At 37.4% G+C, this 15455-nt stretch overlaps 1 protein-coding gene across 7 annotated transcripts in view; it reads right to left on the bottom strand.

The window, feature by feature from the left end:
• Nucleotides 1-15455, bottom strand: part of CLCN3 (chloride voltage-gated channel 3) — a 67386-nt gene that overhangs the window by 9628 nt on the left and 42303 nt on the right. For all 7 annotated transcript variants that reach the window (XM_075751868.1, XM_075751870.1, XM_075751872.1 and 4 more), the window contains 8 exons: nucleotides 14688-14845; nucleotides 12564-12663; nucleotides 9572-9759; nucleotides 8780-8902; nucleotides 8273-8479; nucleotides 5225-5305; nucleotides 3439-3984; nucleotides 1215-1401 (listed from right to left, as the gene is read on the bottom strand). In XM_075751868.1, coding sequence (XP_075607983.1) covers nucleotides 1215-1401; nucleotides 3439-3984; nucleotides 5225-5305; nucleotides 8273-8479; nucleotides 8780-8902; nucleotides 9572-9759; nucleotides 12564-12663; nucleotides 14688-14845 — 1590 coding nt within the window. The remainder of the gene's footprint in view (nucleotides 1-1214; nucleotides 1402-3438; nucleotides 3985-5224; nucleotides 5306-8272; nucleotides 8480-8779; nucleotides 8903-9571; nucleotides 9760-12563; nucleotides 12664-14687; nucleotides 14846-15455) is intronic.

Genomic DNA, 15455 nt, shown 5'->3' with positions numbered 1-15455 from the left:
ACAAACATCATACTGAAGCAGACAGGAAAAATTAACACAAAACTTTTAGAGGTAAAAGTGAGCTTTAGGGAAGATTCCTAGAAAGCCAGAGAATAAAGGGATTTGAAAAATATGTGCATTTCTTTCATGTAAACTAAAAATAAAACTATGTATTTCTCCATATCACACCTGGGGTAAAAATACTGAGAGATGCAAAGAAACCCTTTAAGGTAAGAATTTGGAAAAAGAATGGAACTAATGCAGGGGAGTAACAGGTAGCAATTCAACAGCTATGTTGTCCAAAGGATTACAAATTTAATGCTGTTGCTGAATCATAAAAGCTAAAAAGAATTCTGAGCTGATGAAATCTCTTTCTTGGACAATGGGAGAAGACAGGGGATAAGATTTCTTTTTTGTTAGTATCCAAGATATTTGCTCTGCCAACGTTTCTGATGCTGTTATCTTCATTCAGTAAAAGACTATGATCTTTCTTTCAACGCTTTCAAAAGTAATTCCAGTTGATCTATTAAAAGACAAAAAAAACCTCTCCAAAAACTACATTTGTACCACTAGTTTATTTGGTTGCTCATATACACCTTTCCTTAAGAAAAAGGCCTACTTTTTTGCAGGATCTGTACTAATAGCTTTTAATTTCTAAGGCAATGAAGTTGTAAGCTAGGACAAGACAAGGCCTTCAAAAAAACCTCTCCTTGTTTAGGTACCCAACCGACGCCTCCTTCCATGAAGCTGATTTTCAACAGTTTGTAAATCAGACTTGTTAAAAATTTATCAAGCTAGACTTCTCAAATCATCAGACACTTCTGAAAGTTTTGTTTGGATTATGAATTTCAAGAACATTTTTTGCAATTCATGCAGATATGACAGCTGATCATGTCACCTCCTTGTAATAATTTCAACAGTACCTGACTCTGCAAATCCTCTACTTCATACCATTCAAGAAACTGATTTTTCTGACTGATGTAGTAATGACACTCCTTGATACCAAATAGAAAACAAAAACTACTATTTAAATTCTTCTGTTTCTCATCAATTTAAATTTCATATTATTCCTCAGATCACAAGGATCTCATGTAGAAATGTGAATGTGTTATTCTGAAGAGAGAGAAGCCCATATAAAAAGATGTTCCAAACCTGCACACGTTTATATCTCTCTCAATCATTATTTCGGCAACATACAAAAAATCAGATAATTTAATTTGTTGTATTTTAGTTACCTAAGCACGCAGCAGCACCAACCATGGCATAAAGACCAGGCGTAATACAGTCAGCTCCCACTTCACACCACTCCTTGAAGATGAACCAGTCATGATGGTAGTAAGCCAGCTGCTCCACTGCAATTCCTACAATCCTTCCTGCTATTGCGCCAATTGCCATACTAGGTATGAACAACCCAGATGGAACCTGCCACAAAACCAGAAGCACTGTTGTCACACCGATGGGAACGTACCCTGATGCGTAGTTTTACAAGCAATTTTTTTTTTCCAAAAGAGATGTGAATGTTCAAATTGTCACGTTAAAAACACATAAACTGACATTGCAAGGTTAGTAAAACTTAACACAATGCTATTGATACCTCTGATCAACTTGGTTAGCTGAATCCACTTTATAAGGACGTTTATTTATATTTTACTGTATTTAAGAGCAAATCTATCACCAATACAGGACCAGAAATTAGACTCCTCAGTGTCAATGTTCCTGAGTCAACATTCACTTACTAAACAAGCTCTGCACATAGGACTGCCTTCCCAAACTGCTTCCCAACACTGCTGTAAATTAGATGGCCAACTAAATAGGTGATTTTTAAAAGAAGCTTTGCTTACTGTATTGCAGTTTCCCATAAAAATTTGTGTATATAGAATGCTTAATACACTATGAGAAAAAAAGGCAGGACAACTCCCATTGTACAATGTAGATAACGTTACTGTAAAAAAAAATTCCTACTGTAATTTTAGTTATTTAAACTGTTTTTCTATTATCAACTAAAACCTGAAATGGCCATACAGCCTTGTCATACCAACATGGCTTAGTAAAAGATTATTGCAAGTCTTGCTTTTATCAGCAGCTTCATAATGAGTGAGGGTTCATCTGAGAAATTGCTGTTGTGTATCTTTTCTCCTCCTTAGGAAGCTAATCTTCTTTCCAAAAAAACATACTGGTGTCTAAACGTCTCATTAAACTGGAAATGCCCGCTGCTTCTCCTCACAGCAGTTGTTAGTATCAAAATACTTTCTACTGTGACTGAGGTACAGATCTGACTGCAAATAAATAGCAGAATTTTTACTTTTTTGTCTAAATGCACCAAAACCCATCTTGTGAAAATAACTTCATTTAAAAAATTGCACTCCTGGTGTAATAGGACACAATTTAATTTTTTTCCACTCTACAGCTGTGACATTTCAGTATTGTGCAATTCCAACTCCAGATTGTTCAATGCAACACCTCTGCTCAAGCAGGGTCAACTACAGCAGATTGCCCAGGATTGCATCCTGTCAGGTTTTGAGTATCTCCAAGGATGGAGACTCCACAAGCTCTCTGGACAACCTATTCCAGTGTTCAACCACCCTCAACAGTAAAGAAGTGGGTTTTTATGCGTGCAGTTACATGGAACAGCAATATAGACTGAAAAGTTAAAGCCAGTTTAAACACAAATCCTGCTTAGTGAACATTCTACACTTCATTTGTGTTAAGACACGTGTGATAATGATGTAGTTGCAAAAAACTATGAAGGGAGCCGGACAAGACAGAAAATGATGACGGCATGACAGTTATATGTCATTCAGAAAACAGTCACAGGTTGGAGAGAAGCTGAAGACAGCTCCAAAACAGATTTACAAAATGACCAGGACAGACAAGAATTATGCTGCTTTGTAATGGAGAAGAAATTCCCATTACAGTCACACGAACGAAACCCGCTTTCTAGTCATGACATGCAATACTGGAAATTTCAGGACAGAAATCATCATTGGCTCCCTTTGACACCTGCAGTAATTACATTTATGTGATAAATTAGGAGAGGGGATTAAAAAAAAAAAAGCCTACAAGTTGTTCAAGAGGTACAGTCTTTTCTTTTTTTTTTTTCCATGTCACAGGACTAGGGAACCTGAGTGGTTATGTCTGAACTCCGCTCTTGGAAATTTTAGAATCGTCCTTATTGCTGAATCAGGCCCATTCAAACAGCCATCCACCCACAGAGTTACTGTTCCCTATTAAATTCAGCACACGTTTCTATTCAGCTGAACAAAAGGCTAGTTTGAATTTAATTAAACTTAATATTGTTTTCTACAAGGATTGCTTACTAATCAACAGTACAAAGACCTTTTTTTAAAAGAACTATACATGAAAAAAATTCTAAAAACAAAGCTGCTGAGAGATGGAAAATGAGAAAGGCATTAATTAAATAATCACAGCAGATGATGCAGCCACTGCATTCACACTTACCTTGATACCAAAGGTGAAGACTGTCATGATTATTTTAAATATGAGTGCTAAACACAACTGCCATATAGCTGAATAGACTCCAGTGCCTGCTGGACGGTCAGGAATATCATCTACTATTTTGCTCGCATTCATATCATTTCTGTAGTCACAGAGGGAGGAGGATTCTAACGGCCCACAGTCCGTGAAGAGCTCTTTAATAAGCTCACTGGTGTTTAGCCTTGTATATGGATTAGGAAATGCAATGACAGCTGTTATTGCTGCAACAATAATAACCTCCAGGACAGGATACTTCCCAAATTTCGTAGATTTGCGTCGACGACACCAGGCGATGTTTGCTCGGATGAAAAACGCTCCCCAGAGCCCACCAAATACTCCCAGAAGAATAAAAGGAAGCAGTTCAAAAAGGTACCAAGGAGTGTGATATTCCACATAAAAAAGAACTAGGCGGCTATTACCAAAAGGATTGATGGACCTTAAAACAAATGCAGCTACTAAAGCAGCAAAAAATGATCTCCATAAAGTTTTCAGTGGGAAATAGTAACTGACCTGCAAAAGGCAACACATGAGAATTATTAGTGATTCAATTAAAAATTGTTTTATGCATGTATTACAGTACTGCTGTTCACATGGTACAGATGCTGAGGAAAAAATATTATCAGTATTATTCCTATCACTTGGAGCACTGGCGCTCCAGTACATCCTACATTTTTATAAAGCTTTACAACAACTCATACTTACATCAGTTTTAGAGACAATACTAAAGCAATATTGAAACCACTGAAGGTTTAAGACTGTTAGGAAATAACACCTAGTAATTTATGTTTAAAAGCTTCTCTGTTTAAAAGTATCTCTTTCTGGCATTCATAAGAACCAGACTCTTTACTAGCTCTCAAATTTCCTGCTAATACTGTTTCATCTCCATTCAACCAACACTGAAAGGTTTCTGGCAGATGTGTTATTTTTATGAAGTATGATTAAAACATTTAAAAAAAATTCCTCAAAACAGAACATGCAATTTCATATTTAAGCCCCACAAAGCCTGATTTGAATTTCAAGAGAGTTTTCTTCTGAGCTTTTTTGGTAACAAAGGAATTCCTAAAAATCCCCTAATTACATAGCAAAATTATACATAAAAAAATATTTTGCTTCCTTTTTTCAATTCAGAGATTTTTAGAAGAGTATTAAAACGTCAGTTTTCTTTAAAGATGCTAATGATCTAAATAACATTCCTATGTATTTTGAAAACAACTAATGAAAACTAATTTAACACTTTAACACAGAAAATTTCTTGGAGAGTTTGATTGCCCTGGAAGTCAGTTTTACAGCATATTTGCTTTTTTTAATAATTAATGCATTCAATTGTGTTTAGGGTCTGAAACTTTAAAAAAAGTAACATTTAAAAACCTGTTTCACAAAACTATCAAATAGGTTTATAAAGCTTCTTACAAAATGAAAACAAGAAACCCGTTTTTTATTTTTTTAAATACACTCCTAGAGTGAAAAACTGCTGTATCTCTATCTGTATGTAAACTGTAATCATTAGCTGACTGAGCCCTTCTCCAGAAAAATGTAATTGAGAATAAAGCAAAGCTAGCATTCATCCAAAGAAAAAATATCTTTAGTTCTGCCAGTAACAGGACTCTTGGTTTTGAATTGTGGGTCCAAAAATTATTTCCTCCTTAGGAAAGACTCCACAGCTTAAAGGAGCCTGAGATTACTCATGCTAAAAGAAAATAATTTATTTTTTTCTTAGCTATCTATCTTTCAGTGCCATCTCTTGACATACCTCCTCCAGACTGAAAAGGACTCCACCAATTGGGGCACCAAAGGCTACAGATACTCCTGCTGCTGAGGCAGCTGACAACACCTGGAAAAGAACAATGATGAGAGGGTTTTTTTTGCAATCTGTGACATGCTTTAAACATGAACAGAATCTCGTTACAGTTATCAGTTTCTTCTACATCGCTGTCAAGAGCACACAGGTCTGCTAACAGAAAAGCATCAGTGCGTGCTTCAGAATGCTCATAAGATGTGGCCACAGCAGCTACCGACCAGGTACTAGCCATGACGAAGCCAAGGATGCTGTTCAAAGCCTCCTCAGCAAAGCACCTAAAGGAGTCTATGCTTCAGTATGAAATGCTGGTATCTCATTTTCAAGAAATTGTTGTAAGCTTTATTGGTACTAGATGCATGTGGTGAAGTCCACCAATCACAAATATTCAAGGGACAAAAAATCAATGACAGACTACATAGCTTTTCTATCAGTCCTGGAGATTTGCACTTGCTAGTCTTCAAGCAAAAACTTGCAAAAAACATCTGAGGTGAACTGAGGTTAAGGGAGAGATTAAGAGGCACTGAAGCAGCAGCCGGTCCTCCAGTATCATAGATGACTTATGTTCAATATATGAAGACAGTTACAGTGTGTGCTAATTATAATGATATTGGACAAATTCCTTGCAAGAACACTGACCCCCAGGTAGTAGCCCTTATACATCTGTGGAAGAATACACAGAGAAACTCAAAGCTTTGAAACACGAAGTTGTGGTGATGTGCTGCCCACCACACACACCTTAAGCCATAACCACCAGTGGGGGTTGTGATGGCTGCATCTGGCTTATGCTGGACTTTAGGGGACAGATGGCAAGACAAGCTGCCAAGGGCTGTCAGAGTCACTGTTCCAGACATCTTGCTGGTATGCAAATATGACTATAAGTCAATCATCTTACTCCATAAATAGTGCACAGCCCAGAGCCCACTGAGTTTGCCCTCCCACACAGCAGCTGCACGCCAGGATCTCCCCTTGAGTAGGGACGCCTCTCAAGGTTACTCCTCGAGGCAGAGAGATTCCTTACCACAAAAGATCCTTGGTAAGTGACTAATAGCATGCCAAACTTTGAAATCTTAGCTAAGTGATATTAAGGATTGATTGTGCATAAGTATAATCCCTTAGCCATAAACTGTTGATCAAGTCTGGAACTAGGACTGCATCCAGCCGCACCTAGACTCCTCTGAGGAGTTTAGAAAGAAAGAGGGTCCTCTCTGAGCCTCATGCCTCAACAGGAGGGTCTCCCTGACAGTTTTGTCTGACCCTGTCCTCTGTGCAGTAAATAATCAAGTGTACCTTGCCATGGAAGCTTGTTAAACCACTGTTGCATTTACCATTGAACTTCATTAACTCACTGTTTGTATCAATAAAGTATATTGTTGCTTCTCTCTTATAAGTGCATGACTATCTACCACAGAAGTGAACCAAAATTTCCCATGTTCTGCAGTCTCCTTCTAGAAGTATAGAAATTGAGCCTGAGAACTGCAGTAGAGCTAGGACGACACCTTTTTTTATTTTACACTACAAAAACTTTATTGAATTAATAAGCATGTTAAAACTTGCTACTCTCTATGACTATACTTGCTTTCATTTGCATGGCTCTTTCTATTGGGTTTACATGACAAGGTTTTGGTAGCGGGGGTGGGGGCTGCAGGGGAGGCTTCTGTGTGAAGACACCAGGCTGCCCCATGTCCAACAGAGCCAGCTCCAGCCAGCTCCAAATTGGACCTGCTGCTGCCAAAAGCTGAGCCCGTCAGTGATACTGGTGGCACCTCTGTGATAAGATACTTAAGAAAGGGTAGAAAACACTGCACAGCTGCTGTGACAGAGAGGAGTGAGAAAAACGCAAAACAACTCTGCAGACACCCAGGTTAGCGCAGGAGGGGCAGGAGGTGCTCCAGGCACTTATGCAGAGATTCCCCTGCAGCCTGTGGAGAAGCCCATGGTGAGGCAGGTTGTCCCCCTGCAGCCCGTGGAGGATCATGGTGGAACAGATATCCACCTGCAGCCCGTGGAGGACCCCTCACCAGAGCAGGTGGATATGCCCTTAAGCAAGCTGCAGCCTGTGGAGAACCCACATTAGTGCAGGCTCCTGGCAGGAGCCATGGCCTGTGGAGAGGAGCCCACACAGGAGCAGGTTTTCTGGCAGGAACTGCAGCCTGTGGGGGATCCAGGCTGGGGCAGTCCATTCCTGAAGGAGTGCACTCTGTGGAAAGGACCCATGCTGAAGGACTTTGTGAAGGACTCATCTCCCATGGGTGGGACCCCATGCTTGAACAGGCAAAGAGCAAGAGGAGGAAGGAGTGGTGGAGACAAAGCGTTACAAACTGATCACAGCCCCCATTCCCCATCCCCTTGTGCCGCTTTGGGGTAGAAGAGTCAGGAGTGAAGTTGAGCCTGGGAAGAAGGGAGAGTGGAGGCAAGGTGGTTTTAGTTTTGTTTTTATTTCTCGCTATCCTACTCTGTTATTAATTGGCAATAAAGTAACCTTCCTCAAGTCTAGTCTGTTTTGCCCGTAATGGTAATTGGTGAGTGATCTCCTGTCTCAACCCATGAGCTTTTCATCTTATTTTCTCCTGCTGTCTTGCTGAGAAGGAGGGGTGAGAGAGCAGCTTGGTGGGCACCAAGGCTAACCCACCACACTCTCACTAACAACAATAAACTGAAATACAGCAGAAACACTGTTGTCATCAACCCTTTTCCAGGAATACTTTGTGTACAGGTTCAAAAGTCCTTTGCTGTCCTCACAACTGAAGACACTCATCAATTACCAAAATGCAGAGTCAAGAACAGAAATGGTCTCTGACATGCGAGACACAAACTTACTCTGTCATGGAAACAATTTACCTTGGAGAAGCTAGGGATAATACATTGGTTTTAACACAACAAATAACTATTGATAATCCAAGCCTAAACACTATCTGAGAGAACAAAAAACATCTTTTCAACAAATTGGTGTAAATGCATAGACATTCAATACATTCTAGAAATGCTTTTACAAGAACTTACCTCTCTTTTTTTAGCTTCATTTGTGCTGTACTTTGGAAAGAGGTAGGAAAAAATATTCCCACAGCAGCAGGCAACATGTACCAAGGGACCCTCTTTTCCTAAACTTAAACCTGATGCAACAGCCAAGACTAAAGTGATTGTTTTTATCATCAAAGTCCACTTCCCCAAGTAACCTCTGATGATGAAGCCACTCAAAATAGTTTTTATCTGGAAGAAAGAAGAAATAGTATCTGTTATTGTATTCTGCTTTCTTCAGAAAATCATTAATTTTATCTGCATAACTTCAAAAATATCCTTTTCAAATGACTAAATTAAACTTTAAAACATGTATTGTTCGGATTGCTACACTGAATCCATTTGGTTGCCAGAGGCATTCCATTCGCAACTTACTCTAAAACCCTCGACAATAACATTACCCATTACATTTACTAGAAATTTAATCTGAAATTAATATGAAACATTAATATGAAACATTAATATGTATATATTATATTAGTTAGACCTCACCTCAGGTATCCCCGAGCCACAGGCATAGGGAGCAAATACCTTCACCAGAGAAACTGCTAGGAAGGCAAAGCTCAAAGCCCAGAAAATATACATTATGTAGTTCATTATGTATGAACCTGGACCCTAAAAGCAAAACCAAAAGTCAGAATATAAATTTGATGTATGAGCAAAATTACTACTTAAAATAACCCAGAAGTACTCTTCCTGCAAGTACACTTATGCACACATTTTGAAGGAGAGTAATTATTACCAAGTCAAGAGAGTTTTGTTTGAAAAACAAAGTCATGACACCTGCACATCAGCAAAGACTGGGTTATACAAGGCAGAAAGTATTCTAACACTTTGTCTTAAAAAGAAAAAATAAACATAGCACATAGGGTTTTTTTTAATAGCTATTAGCTGCTAAAATCTACTGAATACTGAGTAAATCTTCTTTATTTAAAAAATTTGTAGAAAAAATAAAACCCATCTATTCTTAGTTAACAGAGAACACTACAAATTTAGTTTTTATTTTTTTAATGTATAGTTATGGTCAAGAATAGAAATACTCCTGTTATTAACAGCTCTATACTCTCATAATTTCCTTACACCTGCAACAGTCCAAGCCCCCTTGTAGTGCATGAAACTCACATTTATTACAGTATAACCTATTAATCAATTCAAATGCTGAAAAATGGAGCAGATAATACAACCCAAACCCATGTTTAGCACCCTAAACTTAAGATTATTATTTTCTTTCCATGTTCAGTTGAGCTGTTGAGCAAGACCATGTAAGAATGGGTATATACTTACTTCTGCTTGCCCAATTATTAGTTCTGCCCATGTTTTCCACTGTGGACATTTATCTCTCTCTTCAAATGTGGTCTCATTTGAACCCCAACAACACTGTTCATGGTTAAACCACAACGCACTAAGGCAAATGCCTTCCTTCAAGTCAGTCATCCAGTCAGCAGCAATATCAATTAATCCTGCCAATGCCCCTGTTTTAGAAACAGTTCTGTATTAATATTCTGGTAAATAGGAATAACATACACCGCTAAAATGAAAAAATGTGCTGGTATTAATTGATGTAAATTGAAATTACAGAAAACCTAAAGAAATAGATATTTAAAATATTACTGATTTCCAGGAATATATCCTATTTGCAACATGGTAATGTTAGTATTTGCTGAAGAATCTGGTACCTTGTATATTTCTCAAGTTAAATGCATCTTTTTATCCCCCCCCCCCCCCCCCCCCATGCCACAGTTCTCCAACAGTCTACTGGAACTAAGTTAGGAATCAAAAGAGGACTGATACATTTTTGTGATGACAGAGACAATAGACCTTCTGACAAAACTGCCTTGCCATGTCTCAAAGAACTCATGAACTATTCTACTATGTTTTGTACAAAACAGCATATTTGGAGAAAATAATTCTTGCATTGACAACAACTGTTTTAGAACAACATAAATAAAACACCAAATAAACCCTGATGACATGCATGTAATCCATATACAAAATGAATTGCAGGTAACAAACAGTACTGATACTAAGTAGTTCAGGAGTTCACAAACTCAAAGCTTAAGAGGGATTCTGTGTTGTAACTACATGCAGAAAACTTGATGAAGAGTCCTCAAAAAATAGGCATTACTTAGGAAACTGCTTCGAAGAACTGAAAAAAAATAATTTAAAAGTCCTTTTATTTTACAAAAGCAAGATAGTTTTTCATGGTAGCAGTATACTGAAGAACTACTTTTTAAGTCAATATTTTTGTGAACACATACAACCGTTAATTAGTTACAATTTTCTATTTTTAAGGTATTATTCACTACCAGAAATAGCTGTATAGAGACAGCCAGAATTTACTTGTGTAAGTTGGTAGCAGGGAATTACCACCCATTTACTAACTTACACTTACTAATCTTGACAGGTCCTCAGTTTGAGATCCTGGGCCAAAGTCAAGGACAATAGTTCAGTAGAACAAAATTTCAACCGAATTAATTAAAATAATTAAACATAAGATGTCCCCATGACTGAAATCAAGATTGTACCATTTAAGATTCACTAGACACGTACAACAGAAAGCAATTGAAACCGAAACACCTAGAAACATTCATGGCAAGGATTTGCTCACTTTCTTGCTCAGAAACACAGAAAAGCAATTTAAATATACACAGCAGCTTGGGGCATGGAAACACAACACTGCACGTTCCCACCCAAATTATCACAAGCAATTTCCAATAATTATACACTCCCAGTTTGTACATTCAGAGGTATATAAACATGCTGCACAGTTTGCATATATATTAATTTATACATAATTTGTGAAAGTGATTATGTATATATCTAAGTAGTAATTATACAGTTACCATGCCTTTTTAACAGGCATAGCCATACTCTGCAACTAATCCAATTTTCCTAGGATTTAATCTAAGATCTCTGTTTGAAATACATTTTTGGAAGAACTGGGCACAAAGTTTGTGACTTCTCACTCCTGCAAATTCTGGTCATTCCGAACTATGCTGATAGCATGACAGCAGGGCCACAAACTATCAGACGATTTTAGTGCTAAAACTCATACTAACATACATGAAAAAGATAGAGTTGAAGTGGAGACCAACAGACTCTACCTCTGTCCTGGGTTCAGCAGGGACAGAATTAATTTTCTTCCTAGCAGCTGGTGTAGTGCTGTGTTTTGGACTTAGGTTGAGAATAATGCTGATAACACACTAATGCTTTTAGTTGTGGCCAAGCAGTCAAGGACTTTTCAGCTTCTCATACTGCCCCACCAGCAAGTAGGCTGGGGGTGCACAAGTTGGGAGGGGACAGCCAGGGCAGCTGACTCAAACTGACCAAAGGGATATTCCATACCATATGATGTCACGCTCTGTACATAACCAGGGGGTTGGCCAGGAGGCTTGGAACTAGCTGAGCATTGGCTTCCGGTCGTGAGAAATTGTGCTGCTGTTTTGTATATTCTTTTTACTACTACTACTACTACTAGTAGTGTTAGCAGTATTGTTTAGTATTATTATTAATCTTCCTTTTCTGTCCCATTAAACTGATCCACGAGTTTTGCTTTTTTCCAATTCTCTCCCCCATCCCACTACAGGGGCAGAAGTGAGCAAACAGCTGTGTGATTGTTTTAGCTGCTTGCTGGGTTAAACCACAACAACCTGTTAAAGTTAGTTTTTTCTGTGTATGACAGAACATATAGCTAGACTTTGCTCATGTATAAACACATGCTTTACAAGGAAGTGTGCTTACCAAAACTATACATATACTGGAGCTACTTTTTGGTCCATTGGTACCATTACCATTAGCAAAAGACCAAAAACCCACAAAAACAACCCACCACCCCCCTCCCCCCAAAAAACCACCAACAAAAACCCCACAAAAAAACGAAACCCAAATTCACAGCAGAAAAACCACCTAGCACAATAAATGAATACACTTTCACAAGAAACCCTACAAGAAAAAAAAAAATTTAACAGAAAGGGAAAACACTAATCTCAATCACAGGATTAAAGAACATGGATAATTTAGTAGGTGGAAGTTCAATAGCTCTGAGAAACTCTCACTAAATTCAGTGAGTATTTTGTTTTCCATTTGATTAGTAAACCCTCCCCTCAAAACGCTAAAGCCTGTAAATCAAGACAGTCAACCTTTTCTTTCCTCATGGAATTATGGTTGTAGTCTGAACCAGCTCTTACCCAGGTTGGTGGGTAACACACAAATGAAAAACACAGTAACTATACTTGCTGACAAGTGTAAGAAAGCAAGCCTCTGGTTTTTAGTTTACCTGATGCCAAACCAGTTAGAGTGACTACTAGCCATCCCGACCAAGCATCGTACAAACTTTTTGTCATCTCCCATGCCGATTCTTTCTTCTTGCTATTAATCTGCAAAGAGAAATTGTTATGTATACTTGTATGTGCTCCTGTAATGTGAATAGGAGAATAAAAGCAAGCATGACATACAAAGTGCATGATGCAAGCTGCAGGCAAACATACCCTCTCTTTAAACAACAACCATTCTCCTTGTATTTACTGCTTCATATAGATAAATCAGCTTGGTTCTTCAGACATCAAACAACTGACAGATGAAAGTAAATTTGCTATATTTAAAGAACTAAACCCCAAGAAATTTATTATTAGGATAAATGAATACTTTCTATGATACATATCTAAAACATGTAATTGTAAAATTATTTCTCTCCTAAATCTTAAATTATTTTTGTTGAACTTCAAATAAACTGTTAGTGTACTACTACTACTACTCTATTCCATACAATTCAAGTTCCTAAACTTCTACTTCAAATATAAACATCTTTTCTTCAGACTAAAAACCACACAAAAATAAAACAAACCCAAAGCCTGGATAACTACTCTACAATACATCTAGACAACTATTACTAATGACATCTAAAGATACTGTACTGAAAAAATAGTAAATCTTATTTTAGCCTTATTGAGTTTGTGTACTTAGCTGAAATTTGTGCATAACTTGTTTCATGATTAAACCTTCATTATGTAATTGAATCCTATTCTTATGATTTTTTTCATACTGTAAAAGGAGGGAGAAAGTATGTGCAACAAATAGAAAAACAAAACCAAACAAACTAAGAAAGCATAATACTAGGCAAGGAAACAGAAAAAATACCACCCCTAGAGCAAGTAAATATATTTTATACTTTCTTCCACATTTGTAAGATTCTCAAACTTTTTTTTTTAATTAAAAAAGTTGTTTCTACAGTACCACATCTTTCAAAACCACCATGAACTAGTACTCATTCCTTCTTCCTACATCTTTGATTACATGGCTAGACAGTCTCCTATCATTCAGGGCATATTTATACATTTCACAGTAATTCTGTGACAATAAACTGTGAACTGTCTTGTCTGACATTTCTGGTCTCAGATGCTAAAATGAGTAACAGCTGTGAGACTTCACCCTAGATAATGTATTTCCAGGTGGGATCTGCCTTCCCAGGATTTGGCCAGGCCGAGCATTCTATCCAACAGTATGTCCACTAGACACTAACCTACACATCTGCAGTGTAAAGAGATGGCATTGTGTGAATTACTGCTTAGACATCAAATTATGAAAACATGAAAAACATCGAAAACACCTTACGTTTCATTAAAAGCATTCAGACAAGGTGTTCTCAGATCCATTGGTCCAAGGATCTCTTTTCCTTAAAAAAGCACTAGATAGTGCAACTGTGGATGTTTTGGTTTTTTAAACTAGTGTAAGATTCTTTTTTTAACCATGTCAAAGTCAGTCAGCACATATATCCTACATTTGCTTCCAGAAAGTTAAAACCGATGTTTGCAAAGAAAGCAAAGTAACGCTAGAGTGTTGTATGTGAAGGAATCTCTCCCCTGACCCCTCCATACAATTACAACTCATTTCTAACTATTCCTTTTAGTAGAAATCACATCTCCAAATCTGTTCTGTTTTTAAGGTTAATTAACGTAAGCATCCCAAAAGTTTGGCAGTAAGGCTCTAAAAGGCTTATTTCCTCCTCAAATGCTATTAAACAAATCTATTACATGAATGACAGTATCTAGCATGTTACTGACTCATACAACTTGAGTCCATTTCATGAAAGAACTCATTGCGGAGTGCACTGATAAAGATGGATGGCCTGAACTTTGAAGATCCCATAAGCACTATCGTACTGTTACAAATATATCCACACTGGAAAATTGCCTTAAATATACCAGCATGCAAAAAGGCAGTACTGTAAACCCATCATTTCAGTGACAGGGAACTAGTCCCACTCTATTAAATCACTGTTTTCTTTCCAAAGTTATAATACTGTTGCAGGACTGTTGCACATATTTGTATGTGTTACTAGATCAGACTAATTCCAACATCCAACAACAAATATTTTCCAAGTATTGTTATTTATCTCAAGTACCCGTCTATGCCTTTCTCTGTCTTTGCACTTCTCTCGAACCCAGTCAATGGTATGGAAGTCATCGTACGTTCCTACTCCAGGAATTGGTTCATCCAGAAGATCCAGTAAATGTGTTGAACTGTTGATACTTCCTCCATTTGTCATTGTATAATGAGTTCCTGTGGCAGAGGAAAGACAAGAATGAATTAATTCTGCAATAAGTGAAGTATTCTAATGTTCATAACAGTATGACATATAAAATTTCTGAACAATTAAGACACTTCCCATAACACGAATATTTTACTTCATTTAGGTCTCTCAATGTTGCATGTCACTATTTTTTTCTGTCACTCATCTGTAGGTTAAATTTGCATGTTAGTGACTTGGTATTTCCATTGGTTAAATACAAATGTACTAGTCAAACTGTTGTTCTGTGTGCAGACTCCAAAGAAACTTCAATACAACAAGTGGAAAAAATAAGCAGCTTTGACACACATTTAACTTGAAGTTTATTTCAGTTTATGAACTACCAGAGCAATATCTGACTGTAAAAAAACAAAACCAGATGATTAGATGTAAAGTTCACAGCACTTCCGTAAGTTGCCAATTATTTTTAAATAAATATACCATTGATTATCAATCTCTCCTACATGTCTAAATTAAACCTAAAATGCCTTATCAACAGATTATCAGTGCAGCTAAAAAACAATAGAAAACCAAGCAAATACTTTTTTTAAAATTTATTTTTATTTATTTATTTCAGGTAAGTCACAGAACAGCCCTCATTCA

The sequence above is a fragment of the Balearica regulorum genome, chromosome 4, assembly GCF_011004875.1.
Source record: "Balearica regulorum gibbericeps isolate bBalReg1 chromosome 4, bBalReg1.pri, whole genome shotgun sequence".
Classification (NCBI taxonomy): Eukaryota; Metazoa; Chordata; class Aves; order Gruiformes; family Gruidae; genus Balearica; species Balearica regulorum.
This window is presented reverse-complemented; position numbering and strand designations above follow the sequence as displayed.